The sequence below is a fragment of the Rhinopithecus bieti genome, unplaced genomic scaffold (assembly GCF_001698545.2).
Source record: "Rhinopithecus bieti isolate Rb0 unplaced genomic scaffold, ASM169854v2 scaffold_641, whole genome shotgun sequence".
NCBI classification, from domain to species: domain Eukaryota; kingdom Metazoa; phylum Chordata; class Mammalia; order Primates; family Cercopithecidae; genus Rhinopithecus; species Rhinopithecus bieti.
Genome location: NW_016803417.1, coordinates 889409 through 910419, shown reverse-complemented (window position 1 = coordinate 910419; position 21011 = coordinate 889409). Strand labels below are relative to the sequence as shown.

The window sequence follows — 21011 nt, the reverse complement described above, 5'->3', positions numbered from 1 at the left end:
CACCCTTTTCCTTATTGTTTTCTATTTTTTCTCTTATTATATTCCTTATTTCTGTCCTGAATATTAGCCCTTCTCCAGATAGAAATTAAAAGAATAAAGTAGTTAAATGATTGCAAAGTTTTTCCCACTAACTCCATCTCTATAAAAAATTATGTATAACAGTTTATTTCTTGTTTTAAACAATTTATTTGAATAACATCAACTAAATTTTCTCCAGGTACAAGACAAAAAAAAAAGTTTAAAATATTGATAATGATCAACATAATAGTTGTTTAAACCTTTTTCCTAATTTCTATACTATATTGTTGTTTGAGATGTCAAGTTAGCTATTTTGTGAGTTAGAGTACATTTACTAACACACGATAGCATCAGTAGCCCAAGCTGGTATCCACATTAGTCCTGATGTGTCACTGCTTGAAAAGTTTTCAAAGTGATGCTGAATAGTATCCTTTGAACTTTTAAAAATAATGTTTTCCCTAAACCTAATTATTCCAATTGTATCACATTCTTATTTGAGAAAGCAGTGTTAAACAAAACAACAAAGCAAGTATTTTATAATGAGAAGTTCAATAAGTAGAGAAGGTGACATGACAAAAGTCACAATGGAATTAATATAAAATGGAATTTTCTCATTTGTAAAATAAAAAACAATTTTTTTTGGTCCCTTGGTCCAACACACTTGACTGATGAGTGCCCAGCTCGTCCTAGTTGACATGCAAACTGACAAACCAATCACTTCTCATTTCTGCCAAGAGGCTCTTTTTAACAGTATGTGAAATAAAAACTCCATGCTGAAGGCCAAATTGACACCAGCCATAAGATTACAACTAGAGTGTTGTGGAAATCACTGCAAAGAATGCCATCTCCAAAACACTCACCACCAGTCTGGACAAAGCACGAAAGGGTACACTGAAGGGAATAATGCTGCCCTGGCCCCTGGGGGAGGGACCAGATGGGACCTAATAGCTCTTTTCTACTACTCATTTCTATGATAATTTTAAGTTGCCACATGGCATATGTATTTTTTTTTTTTTTTTTTAATCTAAAGGCAGAATATCAGTCAATGAAGTGACCAGGATTTTAATGAGAGGTATTTTTTTATGAACTGTATCTATTCACATGGGATAGTTTTCATCCACCCCCAACTCTCACCTGCTATAGCAACACATCACTTACTATTAGGTTGGGAGAAGTATATATAGAGGTCAAACACAATATGTTTCAAATTATTATCAATACCAGTTAGAAACAAAGAGATTCTAAGTTTTATTAGGAGGTCAAAAAAATTTTTTTGCATCAATTTTATGAGGTCACCCATCTTAATCTCTTTTTCTTATAACTTGAGATCATGCTTGAATTTAAGGATTACGGCAGGCAAATTAATGTTTGAGGAAAAAATTTTAGGAGTGAAATTTATTCTATTTTTGGAAACAAAATCAGGAACTAGAGAAGAAAATATCAATGATTTGGGAAAATTACAAAAGAATGTCTAGCTATTCCTATTGATAAGTCCAAATACAACTTAATTCAGGACACCTTTCCCTCTCCTCTCAACCAGATGCAATTTCTATCTCTTCCGATCTTCCAGAAACTTACTTGCAGTTCTCAGGCGGCCCTGTCCTCTCAACCAGAAGCAATTTCTATCTCCTCAGATCTTCCAGAAACCTACTTGCAGCTCTCATGCGGTACCTGCCACATTCTTTGATTTATTGGGGTCATTTCATTTGCTGTGGTTTCTGGTAGGCACTCTGAATGAGCAATACGTTTTGCTCAGCATCCCACCTTATACACAATGGTCTGCCACAAATAAGAGGGATACAGGATGAGACTGAACGTGGGGCAAAATACCTAAAGAGATATGAGCATCTCATAGTTGTCACAGCTTCTCAGACACAAACGTATGTGAGTAAATTATGAAAGTAAACTCTAAGTTTAATGCAGCACAAAATTGTTATATTTAATATAAATTAACAAATGCTATGAAAACCACACTATGTTATTTTAACAGAGACTGAAAAAAATTCTCTTTCCTCTTCAATTTAGTTTTGAATGCTTACCTCTTATGAAAAATTGCCAGGAATCTTGATTCTGGGATGGTTAGTAAGTTATATATTTAAAGCAAAAAGATACAAGCTCTGGTAGAGTGGGATGAGGCACTTCACAGCCCTGCTGGCGTTGATGCACGTGGCACATACAAGGCTTGGCAGCAGCTTCCCACTCACTATGGCTCCATCGAACAGAGGCCCAAAAAATGGAACCTGTTGATTTGAAATGGAAAAACAAATTTTAAAAACTGGTAAAAGTCAAATCAAAGATGAGAGTAGCTGACTGATGTCAGACCTGCAATAAGCATGTAAGCTGTCACCCACAGAGCAGACACTGATGTTAACAGGACGCAGGTCCAGGGCTTTCAAATCGAGTGAAGCAGGACTGCTCCACAATGCTCCTCTACTAGGCATTCTCCAGCCAAACTTTCAATGACAAAATCTTACCAGGTTATTCGTTTTTTCTCTTCTGTTGTCATTTATAGAAATGGCGTTGCTCTTAAGTGCCTACATCATGTGAATTATGCAAGATACACAGACATGCTTCACTGCACAACACTAGTCTTGCATGCATCTGAAACCAGTTATGGAATTGGTAATGTTCCTGCCATGGGTCCTGATGTATATTAACTCTTAAAGGAGATGATGACAATCCCTGTCAACAACTACAAAGTCCCACACAGTCCTCATTCTTCTTGACTTTTCCCCACTCTGCTTCCAAGATACTGCATTACCTTCATTTCCTTCTACTTTTTTGACACAGGGTCTCCTTCTGTCACCCAACCTGGAGTGCAGGGGCACAATCACAGCCCACTGCAGCCTAGAACTTCTGGGCTCAAGCATCCTCCCACCTCAGTCTCCTGAGTAGCTGGAATTACAGTCACACCACCACACCCGGCTTCTGTTTTTAATAGAGACTGGCTTTTCTTAGCTGAACCCATTTCTGTTATGTGGAAAACTCACAAGTTTCTGTACTTGCCTTTTTTGGATTTATTTCTTTTCTCTCCTTTTTCCCCCATTAGAATTTCTTTAATTTTATTCACTAATATGGAGATTGTAAGCTCCATGAGATTACAACTCTTACATGAGCTCCATGAGATCATGTAACTCTTACATTCATTCACTTATTACTTGCCTATTCATGTATTCAGAAAATATTTATTATGTGATGGACACTGTTCTTCTCACTGGGGAAACAACAGTGAATAGTACAAAAATCCCTGAATTTATTGAGCTTGGAATTTATTGGAGATTTCAGATAATAAACAGTGTAAACATATAAAATATATGATAGGCAGGAAAAGTGCTAAGGTAAAAATAAAGCAGGGAAGAGCAATAGAACTTGATATTTGGGAGGGGTCTCCAGTTGGCTCTAATGGCCAGGGAGGGCTTTAAGGAGAGGATGACATTTCAGTAAAGGCCTAAAGACAGTGATGAATGAACCACAAGCTATGAGAATATCTAATGGAAGAACATTCCAGGCAAAGTAACAGCACAGGCCTTGTGGTGGGAGTAGAATTACTATGTTTAAGTAACAGCAAGGAAGTCACCATGGCTGGGGCCAAGCAAGTAAAAGGAAGAATTAAGAGCTAAAGTCAAGCAGATCACAAGGGGGCTTTATAGGAAGTTTTAAGGGTTCAGGATTTCTATTCTGAGTAAGATCAAAGCCTCCTGAGGGTTTAGGGAAGCAGGGGATATGATCTAACTTACATTTCAAAGGTATTGTTTTGGCACCTGTGTTGAGAAAACTGCAAAGGGGAATTATGTAGACTAGCTGGTGACTACTAAATAACCTAGGCAAGAGATGGTAATGGCTTGGATCAGAATGGCAGCAGAAGTGGAGAAAGGTGATAGATACATTTTGAAGGTAGAGTTGTCAGGATTTGTTGAGGATGGTTAATGAGATGGGAGAGACAGAGAGGTGTCAAGGATGATGACACAGTTTCTAGCCTGGCCACTGGAAGGCTGTAGCTACCTTTTCCTGAAATGGAGAAGACTGAGAGGGAGGGTCATTAGCTCAACTTCAGACATGCTAAGTATCCAGTGATGATGTATTGAGCAGGTGTAGATATACCATGCTAGAGTCAGGGGAAAGGCCTAGGTTGGAGCTGTTCATTTAGAGACGATGTTTCTAGCCATGAGATCAGATAACATCAACAAAAGATCAAGAAAAGAGACTCAAGGACTCTACGCTCTGGCTTTCCAATGTTTAGAGCTTAGAGAAATGAGAAACAATTAGAAAAGAAGTGGCTAGAGATGGAGGAAGAAAATCCCTTCTAAGTAGCACTGTACCTGACACACAATTGGAAGGCAAATACCTGCTAAATGAGTTACATTCATTAATATTTTAAATAATTTAAGTTAATGAATGTGGGTCTCCATCCTAGGTCTTTTAACTTCTCTCAAAAACTATTTATTTGTAAAGCCCCTTTTCTGTGGTTGGCATTGGTGAAGGGGCTTGGGATACAATAATGAATGAGAGACTGTCTCTGCCCATAAAGAGCTGACATGATAAGAAAACTATGGACTAACATCTCTCAGCAATGATGCAAAATCCTTTATAAATTTTAGTAAATTAAATCCAGCAAGATTTTAAAAAAGGACAATATATCTTGATCAAGCAGAATTTTCCATTGGAACTCAAGGTTCATTTAACATTCATAAATCCATCAATGCAATTTATTTTAGCAATGTGCAAAAATTCACATTGACAAAATACAGAAAAAAAAAACAATATGACTTTAACAGATACAGAACAAGCATTAAATAAAATTTAACTTATTCATAATTAGAAAACAAAACAGAACAAAACGCTCAGCAAACCAGGAACAGAAGGGAAATGCCTCAATTTAATGAGAGCTTAAAGGGGGAAAAAAAGGTGTCATAATTAATGATGAAAGATTAAGTGTTTTCTAAAAGGGATCTGAAAAGGCAAGGATGTCTGTGTTCACCTCTTCTACTCAACATTTTTGAAGATCCTAGTCACTACAATAAAGAAAATTAAGAGAAAGAAAGAAGAAGGGTAGGGGAGACGAAGGGAACATAAAGGTTAGAAAGAAGTAAAATTGTTTTTATTCACAGATAACACAATTATGTATATGAAAAGTCCAAAGAAATTTAATTAGAACTAGTGAGTGAATTTTGATAAGTCTCAGCAAACAATATACTCCTCAAATCAATTATATTTCTGAATGTTAGCAACCAACGATTGGGAAAAGACCTGTAAAAACATTGTTTATAATTGCATCAAAACAGAATAAATTTGATAAAAGAATATGCAAGACATCTATATTGAAAACTACCAAACAATGATGAGATAAATTAAAGACAAGTTAAATAAATGGAAAGATGTACAATGTTCATGGACTGGAAGTTTCAATATTGTTAAGATATCAGGTCTGCTAAAATTAAGCTATAGATTCAACAAAACCCAATCAAAATTCTGGCAAGCTTTTAAAAAATATACATGTACCAAATACTTCTAAGTTCACATGGAAATGAAAAGACATAAATTAGTCAAGATGATAATAATAAGACTTATATTACCTAATTTCAAGGCACACTATAAAAATATAATAATTAAGAAATCATTATAGTGGTACCAGGATAAACAAATATTTCAATAAAACAAAACACAGGGTCCAAGAATAGAGTCATACCTACATGGTAATTGATTTGCAATAAAGGCAGCATATCAGTCTGGTGGAAGAAAAAAGTCTGTTTCAATAAAGACATTGGAACAACTGGAAAGCCATATGGAAAAGTGAACCTCGACCTCCATCTCATATCACACACAAAAATTGAGAGGATTATAGACTGAAATATTAAAGCTCAAACCATAAAGCTTCTAGAAAAAAATATGAGAAAATCACCACGACCTTAGGATAGGCAAGGATTTTTCAGGGTACAAAAGGCATACATGATAAAAGAAAGAAAATACATTGGACTTTACATAAATTTCTAAAACTCTGCCCATCACAAAAATGAAAAGGCAAGTTATACATATTCACCAAACAGAACATAGCCACAAGGTCCATCCAGAGGAGAACAAATTAAAAGTTTGTGTTATATTCACCCAACAGAATATTCCACAGTAATGAAAATGAATAAACCACAACGACATGCAACATCATTAAAATAATTCAAACACAATGATGAGTGGAAGAAACAGACACTAAAAAGTTCATACTACATAATTCCATTCCCAGAAAGTTCAAAATCAAGTAAAATGAATCAACAGGCCCAAAAGTCAGAATAGCGGCCACTTTTTCATTGTATTAGTGATTGAGATGGGGCATGAGTGAGAATTTTGGGGGCTGGCAATACCCTCTATTTTGATCTGGGGTGGAATTACACAAGTGTGTTCACTTTGAAAACATCCATCATACTGTACACTTACAATTTGTGTCCTTTTCAATATTAATATATTTCCAAGGAAACGTTTTCCAGAAAACAGCAAGAATACAGAGGATCTGAACAAGACAACTAACAAACTCATCATAATGGAAACATATAAAATACTCTACCCAACAATTGCAGAAAACACATTTCAAGCATGTACAGAATACTTTTTAAAATTGACCATATCCTCAGCCAAGGATCCACGAATACAGTCAGCAGGGTCTAATTCCAACCTGGCACCTCCTTGTGTATGGCTTGCAAGCTAAGAATGCTTTTTTCCTTTGTAAATAGTTGGAAAATAACTAAAAGAGTATTTTGCAATGTGAAAATTATGAGATTTAAATTTCAGTTCATAAATAAAGTTTTAATGGAACATGGCCAGAGTTATCCACTTACACACTTTCATTTTTTTTTTGGAGACAGAGTCTCACTCTGTTGCCCAGGCTAGAGTGCAGTGGCTCAATCTTGGCTCACAGCAACTTCCACCTCTTGGGTTCAAGCGATTCTGGTGCCTCAGCCTCCCAAGTAGCTGAGACTATAGGCTTGTGCCACCAAGCCCAGCTAATTTTTTTGTACTTTTAGTAGAGACGGGGTTTCACCATGTTGGCCAGACTGGTCTCGATTTCCTGGCCTCCAGTGATCCATGCACCTCAGCCTCCCAAAGTGCTGGGATAATAGGCGTGAGCCTCCGTGCCTGGCCCAGTTACACATTTTCTATGGCTATTTTTGCACAATAATGGCAGAGTTACTTAGTTGTGACAGACTCAAGGCCTAAAATATTTACTATCTGGCCCTTTACAAAAAATGTTTGTTGGCCTCTGTTCCAGGTCATAAAGCAAATCTCAATAAATATCAAGGGGTGGGAATTTTACAATCCATATTCTGTGCCCAAAAAGCTATCGACAATAAACAACAAAAGGATAATTGGCACAAACCTCTACGTTTAGAAATTAAGAAATACACTTCTAAATAACTCATGGGTCAACAAAATATTGAAATGGAAATTTAGCAATATGTCAAGCTAACTGATAAAATAAGACTAGTAGATATTTATAACTTATACCTTATAGCAGTACTTACAGGGACCGTGTAGAATCAAATGCTCATATTACAAAGAAATAAAGACTGCCACACAATGAGATAGGCACCCATTTCAAGAAGTACTGAAAAACCAAAAGAATCAAACAAATCCATGTCCTTTGCAGTAACATGGATGCAGCTGCAGGCCATTATCCCAAGCAAATTAACACAGAAACTGAAAATCAAATATCATATGTTCTCACTTATAAGTGGGAGCTAAACACTGAGGACTCATGGACATAAAGTTAACAACAAAAATTGTATAAAAAGATGGCAACAACAGAAACTGGGAACTAGTAGAAGGGGGAGGGAGGGGAGCAAGGGTTGAAAAATTAACTATTGGGTACTAAGCTCAGTACCTGGGTGATAGGACCATTCATACTCCAAACCTCAGCATCATGCAATATACCCAGGTAATAAACCTGCACATGTACTCCTGGAATCTAAAATAAAAGTTGAAAAAAAAAAAGGTTGGTTCTTTGAAAAACGTCTAATACAATTGACATTTCTTTGGCAAGGTGAATCAAGAAAAAAAAAGCACAAATAAATAATATTAGAAATAAAAACGAATCCAACTATAGATACTTAGAAAATAATACATAGCTTTATGCTATAAATTTGAAAATTCAGATGAAATGGTCAAATGCGAAGAAAAATACAATTTAGCAAACACAGACACAAGACGATATATAAAAGCTATAATTCTATGAGCTTTAAAGTAGATGAAACATAGTAGAAAAAAACATTTTAACAAGGAAAAGCCAGCTCAGATGCCTTCACTGGCAAATTCTATAAAATCTTCAAAGAACAAGTAACTATTATTTTGGAGAAAGTTCCATAGTATAGGAAAAGAGAAAACAAACTCATTTCATTAGACTAGTACAATCTTAATACGAAAATGAGGGGCCAGTCTCACTCATGAACATGCATACAAAAACCCTAACAAAATATTAGCAAGCCAATTCCATAATGTGCAAAAATAACAATATCATGACCAAGTCGGGTATATCCCAAGAACACAATTCTCAGTAAAAATCAGTCTGTATACAACCACATTAATAGACCGAATGACAAAATTTGGGTAATCATCTCAAAAGACATTTAAACAAGTGTTTCATAAAATTCAAAATCCAGTTAAGGAAAAAAATTCTTAGCAATCCTGAAATAGAAGGGAACTTCCTTAATCTGTTAAAGAATATCTACAGTATTCCAGAGCAACTGCTAAATAGTGAAACATTGAAAACCTGATGTGGGAGACTGTGAAGGAGAAATGAAATGTCCCCCTACATCACATCTACCAACATTTGCACTGGAGATCCTTGCCAATACAGTAATGCAAGACACAAATAGAGGATTATGAAGTAGAAAGGAAGAAGTAAAACTGTCTTTTTTTAGATGATATAACTGTACTCACAGAATCTCCAAAATAATCTATGGCATATGGTCAGAATTAGTAAGAGGGTTCATCAAAGTCAACGGATACAGAATAAATTCACCAAAAATCCAAATGCATTTCTGTCCACCAGCAACAAATGTTTAGAAAAGGAAATATTATTTACAAAAGCATAAAAATATAAAATGATCTAACAAGGAAAGTATAAAGAAAGTTACAAAACTTTATTCAGAGATGTTAGTCTAAATAAATGAAATGATAGATTTGTTGCTGGACTGGAAGACTCAGTATTGTTGTGACTTTCCTTCCTAGACTGACCTATTGATTTAATGCATTGCATGTATGTATCTTGACAAGCTGACTCTGAGACATTTATAGAAATGAAATTGACTAAAAAAGCCAAAGAAGAACTGGGTAGGGACTTGCCTTACCTCATAACAAGATATATCCCAACCTGTGACAGTATGAGTAAGGCACATGGGACCAGTGGAGTTACAGGAGGGCCTACCCACACAGCCTCCTGCTTGTTTGATGATTGCTGAAAACTCATTCACCAAGCTAACTAGGATATACTCCCCCATAAGTTGGGGATACTGACCCATAAGATATGTTATGTCCTTTTTTCCTATCCCTATGATGATAGTCTCTGACTTTAGTTTTTAGTACTTAAGGAGTACTTTGGTACTTAAGTACTTCCTAGAAGAAGACAGTGTTCTCAGTGGGAAGTGGAAACTGATGGTCAGGTATTTTAGGCTCTGCAGACCACTGGACACTGAAGCAGTAAAGGAGACTCCAGTATAGACAGGGTGAGTGGTCCTGCCAGGAAAAACAGTGCTGCTGCTGTACAAAGTGGATGGGGAAGGTTTCTCATGGAGCACTCACTCCTGATCCCATGCTCAATGGTAAATTTAATGGAAGACGACATCAAGTATTAGTCCTAAACAGAACCTTATCTCAGTATTTCATCCTGCTGAGCGTGTATATTTCACAACACCTAAAGTTTCTGAGTGACTCCTAAGTGCCCTCTCCTAGCATGATGACCAAAGCCTGGGGATTAACAAGATTTTCCACGACTGCACACAAACTGAATTTCCTTACCACCTGCAGATTAGGAGCTGCACGTGGAGCCCCTATCATGTGTTCCTTGACTAAAGAAGTACAGTGCTCAGGGGAGGCACACACCTAGAAGGTGCAGCCCAAATTAATTTCTCTTTCTCAGGTTTGGGTGAAAACCTGAGAAAGATGAAGACACTTCATATCCAGGGACTCTTCTTGGCAAGATATTGTGAAAGCAAAGAAAGCCTTTTGCAGCAAAGTGATGACACTGAAGTCCATGTTGCAACACTAGCCAGCATGCCAGCACAAGGACGTGCCCAGTTGTTGGAGCAAGGACAAAAAAGAATCCTTGGGACACAGAAAATGATCTGAAAATACCCATTTGATTTGTGGGGATTAATCTTTCAAGGATGCAATGCAGACATCTTGATTGTTCAAAGCAGGACAATGAACAACCGAACTCCGTTCCGATTCCTCACAGATAACCTCCAGCCTCCAGGATTGGAATACTGCCGAGAGGGAGGCCACATTGAAAAGGACAAATGAAGAATGTACGTGGCTTAACTTACCCAGTTTGGTCAGTTACTCATTCTGCTAAAAAAACTGCAGGTATTGTGTTCATAACAATGATATGACTGATTTCTATGTCCAGATTTTTGGCACTGCCTTTATCATGGAAGAGGTGGGTAACTTAATACAAAGGTCTAGAATTCAAATTTCTCCTAGACTTCACACATATACCTATAATGTGAACACAGGATGTGTACACAGAATATAAAAAGCATCTGCATACAGGTGTGAAAACTGATACCTCTCTACTCTTAAAGAGATTCAGTCTACTGGGATTCAGGATGCTGGACTTGGTACCAGAATCAGGTACTCTTGGATAAATTATTTACACTCATATCAACTACATACATGTATGGAGCACAAGGGCAGTGTTGTCTGCCCTATGGGCCTCACAGAGTGACTAAAAGGTTCAAATGCCCTACCAACCCCAAAAGCGTGTTGCAAATAGTACTGTCCTAATGAGAGGCAAGGTAAAACAACAACAATAACAACAACAACAACAACAACATACAATTTTGAGATACATGTAAAAACCTTAAGAGAAATGTAAGGTTTATTTCTGAAAACAGAATTTTATTTCTCTACATTTCTATCTCTGTATTATATAACTAAGTTCTCTAAAATAACAGAAGATACAGCTTTTGGGAAAAATGAATACTCAGAAGACTCTAAAACTTTGTCTGAAAATTCTAAAGATACAGTGAATCTTTCTGGGTCAAAAGGGGCAGAGATTTCACATGCCATCTGTTTAACAGTTATTCATTTGCATCATGTGATCAAAGTTCTGTTAAGGGCTGTGGGGAATACAGATATGAAAAGTCAAGACTCTGAACTGTAAGTAGTTTGTAGGAGAGGTAAAACTATGTATTCAAGAAGGCAAAAGAGAAAAAAAGCTTTAGGGTGGACACAGATAAAATATTCTGAAGCTACAGAGAGTTCTTTTCTAGCTGAGAGAAGCCATAGAAGGCTTCATGTAGGAGGTGGTCATGATCATGGGTGTTGGCAGAGATTCATGGTGAGAAGAGTGGAGCACTCCGGACAAATGGTAAAAATAGGAATGAGAACATGAAGTGGGTCTGGCTGTCTTTTCTAGGGCAGGGTTCCCCAAAGGGCATTTCAAGAGATTCTAATTTAGCTGAGTGCTAGCTGGTTTATATGAATGCTGTGCCTACAGTTAATGATTAAAGTATTACAGATAAATAAACAGAAAGACTGTGGATAGAACATGGCAAACGGCTGCACAGCGCTCCTGAGGGATTCCTGAGAGCAAAGTGAAGTCAGAGGTAGGGCCACAAAAGGAAGTCAGGCAGGTGTAGAGGCCTAGACTGGATCTGAGAAGAATGGAAAGCTCTGGAATAAGTATTTACGGAAATGCATGGAGATAAGTGAAAAGGCTGAAGAAAAGGTGTGGGAAGCCAGATGATATGGGACTTGACAAAATGCCCTGCAGAAATTATCAGCTTGCTCTCAAGACTGCACTGCTGTACTTGCCCACCCCTGCTCATCTACCCACTTCATGTCCTGGTCATCCAAATGAAAGCAATACAGAGCACCAGGTAAGTTTCCCATCTTTTACTTAATGGAAAGGCTGAACTGAATGCACCCTCACTGTGTGTCAGTAGGAGATAAGATCTGGTGGGTGATGAGAACTGGAAAGGCTGCAGATCTGTTGGGTGTTCCTCACAAATTAGGTGGCCAGAAACCAAAATGGTAAAGTCAGGTAGGAAAGAGTCCATGTTTTTATACCTGGAGAGAAATACCAGTGCCCATCACAGAATGATGGAAAGAAAGGGTCTGTGAAGTCAATAGTAATTGCAATCATGATCACAATCTCTAAAACAGATCAATGTAACTGGTAGGGAATATTGCAACAGTGAATTAGAAAATAATTTTAGGTGAAGAAGCCAATAAGAAAAGAAACTGTGAAAGTTTCTACACACATGCGAGAATGGGCAAGTGGAGGGTTGCCACTGGGCTGAGCAGACCAGAGCTGCTTCCATGTAAGCACCTGGCCAAGGACGGTTGTCCTGATAAGCTTGGCCCCAGCTGCGCCAAAGGTAAAATTTCCTCATCACTAAGGCATCAGGATCGTCCATCAAGGCTCAACCTGTACGAGATCTGTGGAACCTCATACTACAGGGCAGGTCTTCTCTTGGTGATCTGCCAATAACAAAGCACCGACCTCACACGTTAGGGAAACCATGTGCAATACCCTAAATCCTGCAAACAGACTTAGGAAAACAGAACTTCTTGGGGGCATTTCATTAGAACTACAAACAACATGTTTTTCCCACATTTCTAACCAGATCCTGTAAGTAAATCTCAGACAATCAAGAAGTTCTAATGAATAATGAGAGAATAAAGTGCCAGACTGGAAATAATGAAGGATAAAAATGAGAGGCTAAAAGGGGGAAAAAAAGTAGTTTCTGGATATTCAGAGAGCTACGTGGACTTTGAGCTGGTCTTGTGCTCCAGTGATGCTGGTGCACAAACACACGGGTAAGGATGCCGTCAGGGGTGTCCTGCATAAAGGTCAGAACAGACAACTTAAATGCTCCCTTCACATCTGAGATTTAGGATTCAAGGATCTGACACAGTTTCCCCCTCTGGGAAATTCACAATTCCACAGGGATTATGAATTGAGAGGATGTGTTTGTACTTGTGCATTTATGCCTAAGATGTCAAAGTGGGTAACAGATAAATCTGCTAAGATATTGTACCAAAAGACAATAATTTTCCCATTGGGAAATACAATAGTAGTCACATTATTTACCAGAAACACCAAGGAGTCCATGCACTGAACATTTTATAAACATTTTATGAAAAGTAAACTGTGTTCAATCCTAAATGTCTTCTTGTGTGTTCTATGGTTCAGGGTGGGATGTGGGAAGGGGAAGGCCACGCACCATCCTCCAGAACACAAAACTCCATGTAGCACCAGCAAAGCAGCACTCTCTGAGGAGAGGCTGCTCAGGAAATGGTTCACTGGGCTTGGGCTAGATTCTTGAAGGTGGGAAAAAGACAGATTTATATTTTGTTTTGCAGAGCCTGAGCCAGAAACGGAAAGGGATTTCCAAATAATGAGAAAGTCAATATGGGAATAGTATGGCATCTCCATGAACATATTTTACAGATGGTTCATCACTTATTTGGGCCTATAAGTGATTCTCTTTTGATGCCTTTAGAGTCAATGATTCTTAGTGATTAGAGACGAAAATAATATACATAATAGATATTCTTGGATTACAAGATTAAGACAAAATAACAAAAGAATCATAGATAAGGGGTTTAAAAGTCCAGGAACATTTCATTTTTGATGATGAGCTCAATGACTATGACCCCTAATTACTGGACCAGGTTCTGATCTTCTCAGTGTTCAGTGTACAGTATGTAATACTCACAACAACCCCTAGAGGCCAGCACTTTATCCCTACTTCATGGAGCAAGAGATGAAGGCTAGAGGGCCTAACTGATTTGCTGAAGCTTAAGCTTGTGCAACCCATGGCCTATGGGCCACATGTGGCCCTGGATGACTTTGAATGTGGCCCAACACAAATTCATAACTTTCTTAAAACATTACGAGATTTGTGTTTTTTGCAATTTTTTAAGGTCATCAACTATTATTAGTGTTAGTGTATTTTATGTGTGGCCCGAGATAGTTCTTTTTCCAATGTGGTGCTTGGAAGGCAAAAGATTGGACACCCCTGCTCTAGTTCATCAAGTTCAGGATTTGGACCAACTCCTCACTGTGGCCTTGCAGGTTCTGCTATGTAATGTCCCCTGTACCCCTGATGATTTTCCCTGCTCTGATGTTAGCTCCATCTGATATTAATATAGTTATTCCAGCTTTCTTTGATTAGTGTTAGCATGGTATATCTTTCTCCATTCCTTTACTTTTAAACTGTATCTTTATATTTAAAGTGGGTCTCTTGTAGACAACATAAATAGTTGGGTCTTGGCTTCTTCAGCACCCACTCTGACAGTCTCTTTTAATTGATATATTTAAGACCACTGACATGTATTTTATTCATTGTCCTTATTCTTTTTTTTTTTTTTTTTGGTCTTCCACTCATTTGCTGCCTTCTCTAGTTTTAAGTGAGAATTGTGTATGAGTCAATTTTTCCCTTGTCTCAGCATATTATATAAAAAATATTTTATTGGTGGTTGCCAATAAAATTTTGAAAATTTTGAAAATACATTTACAACTAACCCAAATCCACTTTCAAATAACACTATACTGCTTCACAGGTAGTGGAAGTTCCTTATAAGAGAGTATTCCCAATTCCTCTCTCCTATCCTTATAATATTGCTATAATTTATTACTTATCCATATGCTATAAGCATGAAATACTTGCTGCTATTATTATCTGGAACATATTTTTATCTGTTAGATCAATTAAGAATAATAAAAGGGCTGAGTTAACAGCCTGGTTAACAGTCTGTCCCAAAAAAAGAATTAAAAAAATTTCATTTTACCTGTAGTTCTTCCTTCTCTAAAGCTTCTCCCTTCTTTAGGTGGGTCCATCTTTAATAATTTTTTTTCTTTTTTTTTTTTTTTTTTTTTTTTTTTTTTTACAATGAAGGAAAGGCAAGGCAGGTCTACTAATCACATATACTAATCACATATTCCCTCAACTTTTGTCTGAGAAGGTCTTTCTCCTTCACTTTTGAAGAATAATTTCTCTGGATACAGAATTCTAGGTTAGTGTTTTTTTTTTTTTCTTCTTCAACATTTTAAATATATTATGCCACTCTCTTCTTGATTGCTGGCTTTCTGAAGAGAAGTCCTATTTATTACCCTTGCTCTTCTGTAGCTACTGGTGCCAGCATAGGAGCCCTCTGGCTCCTTTCAAGATTTTCTCTTTGTTTTTGGTTTTCTGTGCTTTGTATGTGCCTAGGTGTAGATACTTTGATATTTATTCTGCTTAGTGTTCCTGGTGCTTCCTGGATCTGTCATTAATTTTGAAAAATTCTCAGCCATGACAATTTCCAAAATTTCTTCTCCTTTCTCTTCCTTGTAGTCTCATTACATGTCGTTTCTTCTTCTGTGATTGTCACACAGGTCTCGGAAGTTCTGTTCAGATGTTTTTCAACCTTTTCTCCCCTCTGCATTCCAGTTTCACAGTTTCTACTGACACATCCTCAGGCTCACAATTCCTCTCCTTGGCCATGCCCAGTTTACTCATGAGCCCATCAAGCATTCTTTGTTTCTGTCACAGGGTTTTTGGTTTGTAGCATTTCATTTTAATTACTTCTTGGGGTGCCTATCTCTCTACTTACGTTAGCCATCTCTTTTTGTATGCTGTCCACTTTTTCCATTAGTATCCTTAGCATATTAATCATAGTTATTTTAAATTGTCAATCTGATTAGTCTAAAATCTCTGCCACATTTGAGTCTGGTTTTGACGCCTGCTCTGTCTCTTACAATTGTTTATTTTGCCTTTTAGTATGCCTTGTATTTTTTTGTTGAAAGTTGGATATGATGTATTGGGTAAAATGAAATGAAGTAATCAGGCCTCAAATGTGGAGTTTTATGGTTAATTGGCTAACAGGCCGTGCTTCTTGTTTTCTATAGCTGTACATGTCAGAGGTTAAAATTTCTTTGGATGACCTTGCTTTCACCACCCATGTTATTTCTAGGCTTTTTTACATAACTTTTCTTGAATAAGATCTAGGATGTGCAGTTCTTTCAGCTGTACTCCCTGTTACTATACAAAAGCCCTCCTGATATAGTAGTTGGGTATGGAGAAGAGGAAGCATTCTATAGTCCTAGCATTACGTCTCAGTCTTTCAGTGAGCCTGTGCCCCTGGACTGTGACCTTCAAAAGTGCTTCTCAGTTTTGTTTTCTTGTCTCCTTCCAATCCCAACTTAGATGAGATAGGAAGACTAAAAGGAGTTGGTGTTAAGTGTTTCCCTTCCCCCAGGACAGATAGGCTGTGTTAAAATAGTTTCTCTTGGCTGGGAACAGTGGCTCATGCCTGTAATCTCAGTACTTTTGGGAGGCCGAGGTGAGTGGATCACTTGAGTTCAGGAGTTTGAGACCAGCCTGGGCAACACGGTGAAATCCCGTTTCTCCAAAAAAATACAAAACTTAGCCGGGTATGGTGGCATATGCCTTTAGTCCCAGCTACTCCGGAGGCTGAGGTGCGAGGATTGCTTGAGCCCTGGCTGAGATTGTGCCACTGCACTCTAGCCTGGGTGACAGAGCCAGACTCGGTCTCAAAAAAAAAAAAAAAAAAAAAAAAAAAAAAAAAAAAAAAAAAAAAAAGTTTCTCTTGAGGGCAGACTTTGTTAAGAAGAACAACATACTTTGGGTATACAGTCATCCCTAGGTATATGAGGGGGACTGGTTGCAGAACGAATGCCCTACCCCTGTGCATGCCAAAATCCAAGCATACTTAATTCCTGCAATTGGCCCACAAATACCATTTGTATTTGTGCCCTCCATTTACATGGGTTTTGTTTCCCACAAATACTGTATATTTTCCATCTGTGTTTGGTTGAAAAAAAATCCATGTGTAAGAGGACCCACAGAGTTCAAACCCACGTTGCTGAAAGGTCAACTGTATTTCCAAATGGCTGCTTTCTCTCTTTTTCTGACAAAGAGGGGATTTTCCTCCAGTTTTTACTGTGAGAACCTGGTAGGTATCCTAGAGGTAAAACTCACAAAAGTGTGAGGGATTACAAGCCAGCCCCACTTGAATCTATTTAACTCTCAGATTTGTCCACACTAAGCCTCCTGCAATTGGAGAATTATAATTTAAGTATTCCTATCGTGGCATTGGTTTCCCAGAGGTTTCTGCTACTGGGCTTCTGTTCTGATAAGCTGTGATTCTCTATATCTGCCTGATACAGTCTCTCTTGTCTCAACTGCTCCTGCTCAAGGCTGCTTCTAAACATCTACCCTCTGGTCAACCGGTCACCAGCCAGTCACTACTATGCCTGGAAACAAACATGCCCAAACCACTAAAACTTACCTTCGCTGTGAGGATGGCAGTGATGACTACCAAGCTTCCTCCATGCTGACTGGAAACCAGACATCTCCCTATCTGAATTAAAGCAGCCTTCTTCCTGCCCATTCTATCACTCTGCTTTACTTTCTTTGAAACACCCATTCCTATAAGAGTCTTGGCTCAACCATTTATTTACTTATTTAGTGGCCATCTCCCTTACTAAAATTTAGATTCCAGGAGAGTGGGACCCCCAACCCTTGACACAGTATCTGGCATGAAGCAGCCTCAACGGATAGATGTTGCCTGCTTGACTGAATGAAGCACTCCTGTTCCCAAGGGACTGATTGCTGGGCATTAACCAAATCTGTTGCCCCTTTCGACATTTCTAGAATAAGGCCTCTCATGACCATCTGTCTTTTGCTTCATGGAGATGCATGAAAGGCCAGGGGAAGGGTGAAGGGAGTGGCCCTGGGGTCCTGGGTAACCTTCTTGCACTTCCACAGTTCTGTTTGGTGGGTTTGAGAAAAATGTTCCACAATTAAAACACAAAGATTTAAAAACTGCAAAGATTGGGCAAAGCTATTTTGATATTGGTATCTATAGCACAGAGGAAGCAGTCGGGCCTGTGAGAATTCAAATGGGAGCAAAGAAGGATGAGACTGTTAGTTCTACTAGTGATGACTAATAATGAGCTTTCCCTCTAAGATAGTGCTGGTAGAAAACACAGGCATTTCAGTTAGTTCCAAAGAGGAAAATCAAGGACCTACTCATAGTCTAAGATCATTCGTGTTGCCAGGTACAAATAAGAAATAATAAGAAAGAATAACCCTTTCTTCCATCTATCTTTAGTAACACCACACTTCAAAGAGTTTCTTTAAAAAATATTCTGCATAAAAAAAATGTGTACTTCCTCTTATGGCTTATACTAAAAGCAGTCCAGTAACTGGCGAGGTGGAGTTGTAATGAAAGTGATAATGAAAAAAAAAAAAAAAAAAGGAAAAAACCCAACAACAACAAACTACTACGTTTCAAGTGTTGCACAGAAACTACTACTGTAAAGATAAATTCTTTGATTCTGGGGCAATGAGTGCTCTTTCTTTTTCACAGAAAAGTTCTGTGTGTTCTGGACACCCATCTTCCTTGCTGGGCTGAGTGGCTGACACTGTGTGCACCTGTGTGCAGGAACCTAGGCAGTTGAATGCCGAGGGGTCTGGGGAGCCTGCTGTCTCGAGTCAAAAGGCCCTCCTTCCTACTGAGCAGCTCAGAGGCATAGAATGAGAGCTGCTTTGCTTTCTTACACTACCATTTGCCATTTGGTATGCATTTACACAGGCTGGCTCTCTGGCTGGCCAAAGGAGAGAAGATAAAGCAAACAAGAAGAAGATGTATATGCAAAGACCAACTTAAAAAAGGGGAAATAACGTCAACTTCTGAGGAAAATCAGTTGAGAAGAAATTCTCAAAAGCCAAATTGTTGTGAAAGATAAAACAGCGGCTAAGAGCTAATAATAGTCGGCTATAGATTTTCTTCCATCTGTATCAAGGCTTATTGTATAAATAAACGTTCTTCAGTATTCTTCAGCAACTGTTCGTGGGTGACTCAGTCTTTCAAAAACTGGACAAAAGGAATAATACAAATCCCTTGTATCTAGGGAATTCCTCTAATTATAAGTGGCAATGAATTAGAGAAGAAATTTGATTTTAATTTAACATCTGCAAATGACAGATGCCTTTTCACATAGTTCTCAATGTCATTCCTTTACTAAAAATAATGCTAATAACAATAATAATAAATTATCCAAACAGAACATAACATAGTAATCCATTTAATAACCTATTTTAGTATATTCTGGTTGTTTGGTATTTTCAATGATCTTTTCTAAATAAATAATTCTTTGTGTATTCAAAGGTTAACTATTTATTTTCCCTGAGAAGTTCCCAGAGCATTTTAAAGGGCATGATTTAATCTTAAACAGGTTAGTTGGCTGTGATTGTGATAAAAATTTAAGAAAATCTGCACATATAAAATGAAAAGAAAGAAATGTACATAACCATGTTGCAAAGTCAAACACTCTCCCTATAACATGAGGTCACACTAGTAAGCTTAAACGACTTCCTTTCAAACTCAGTGCCAATCCTAGGCTCCTCTCAGCCTCCCACGTGCAAATGCTCTTGTAACTTCTGGCACATCAGCCTTTTCCCAGCACTTCTGGGCACCTGCTCCAGGTACAGGTCCTGGGCTAGATGTCACCCTGAAGAGGGATGCATGAACACACACGAACACACTAACGCGCGCACGCGCGCGCGCACACACACACACACACACACACACACTCTCTCTCTCTCTCTCACTCACTCACAACAGCTGCTGAACCTTCAAGAGAGCCAGCAACTACTTCCACGACGCTCTGGGGATAGTCAGGACAACTTAAGGAAAGGTATGGGCAGCTAGGAACAAGGGGATCCAAAAAAAAGGCATTTAGAATCCCTTTAAGGACTACAGAGAAGCCTTGATTCTCAACCAGCATTTCACAGCTGAGGAAGCTAAGGTTCAAAGAAACGGAAACATCTGCCCAAGACACCTACCATCTTGGGGAAGGCTTAGAACTGTAACTCTGGGGTCCCATCTCCTGTCTTACTACTTTCCCTCCTATGCTTTTCAGAAATCACTGAATCACTATCATTTTTTTCTCCATGCTCATGTGTACCAGGGCTGAGTAAGCAGAATTCAGAGGACTTTAGCATGTTTTCCATTTACAAAAGGGACACTCTGGTTGAGGTGAAGAGGAGGACACTTCACCAAAACTTCCTCTTATCTCAACTGCTCCTGCTCAAGGCTGCTTCTCAACATCTACCCTCTGGTCAACCGGTCACCAGTCAGTCGCTACTATGCCTGGAAACAAACATGCCCAAACCACTAAAACTTACCTTCGCAAATTTCTAAAGGCAAACACTTTGAACACCAGTATTACTTTCCAGATACTGAAAGGGAGGGAAAGCAGCGTGGGTACTCACTGCAGTGTGGAGGCTCTATGAATCACTTTTCTGAATAACAACTCGGGCATTTTAACAAATCTCTTGAATCACTCACTTTCTACTCTATATGCAAGTCTTTCCTTGACTGCTGACTTAGTAATAAAAGCTGGAAAAAACATAAGTCTAACAATAACACATTTCTTTTCTATGACCAAAGAACGATTGTGTCAATGTTTATGGAGATGGACTTATTTTGAAAGTAATTCAACAATGGAATGATGCTGCTAAGCACACTGATTTTTTTTTTTTTTAATGAAAAAAAGAAGTTCAATATAAAGCTCAAGAAGTGAACAGGCCCTCTCCGATGAGAGGGTTTTATGCGTTCACACAAGCACACCCACACTTCTTCAACATACCATTTCACAAATGCTGTGTATTATTAAGAGGAGGCGGATTCTGCCAGGCACATAATTTGTATATTTAAGGGAAGTGTATGGAATGAAAAAGCGAAATATGTTAAATTTCAAAGGACTTGGA

At 38.2% G+C, this 21011-nt stretch overlaps 1 protein-coding gene across 1 annotated transcript in view; it reads right to left on the bottom strand.

Moving 5' to 3' along the window:
* Positions 1–21011, bottom strand: part of RALGAPA2 (Ral GTPase activating protein catalytic subunit alpha 2) — a 318996-nt gene that overhangs the window by 80403 nt on the left and 217582 nt on the right. Inside the window, 1 exon segment of the mRNA XM_017882965.1 lies at positions 2131–2258. Within this exon segment, the coding sequence (XP_017738454.1) occupies positions 2131–2258 (128 nt within the window).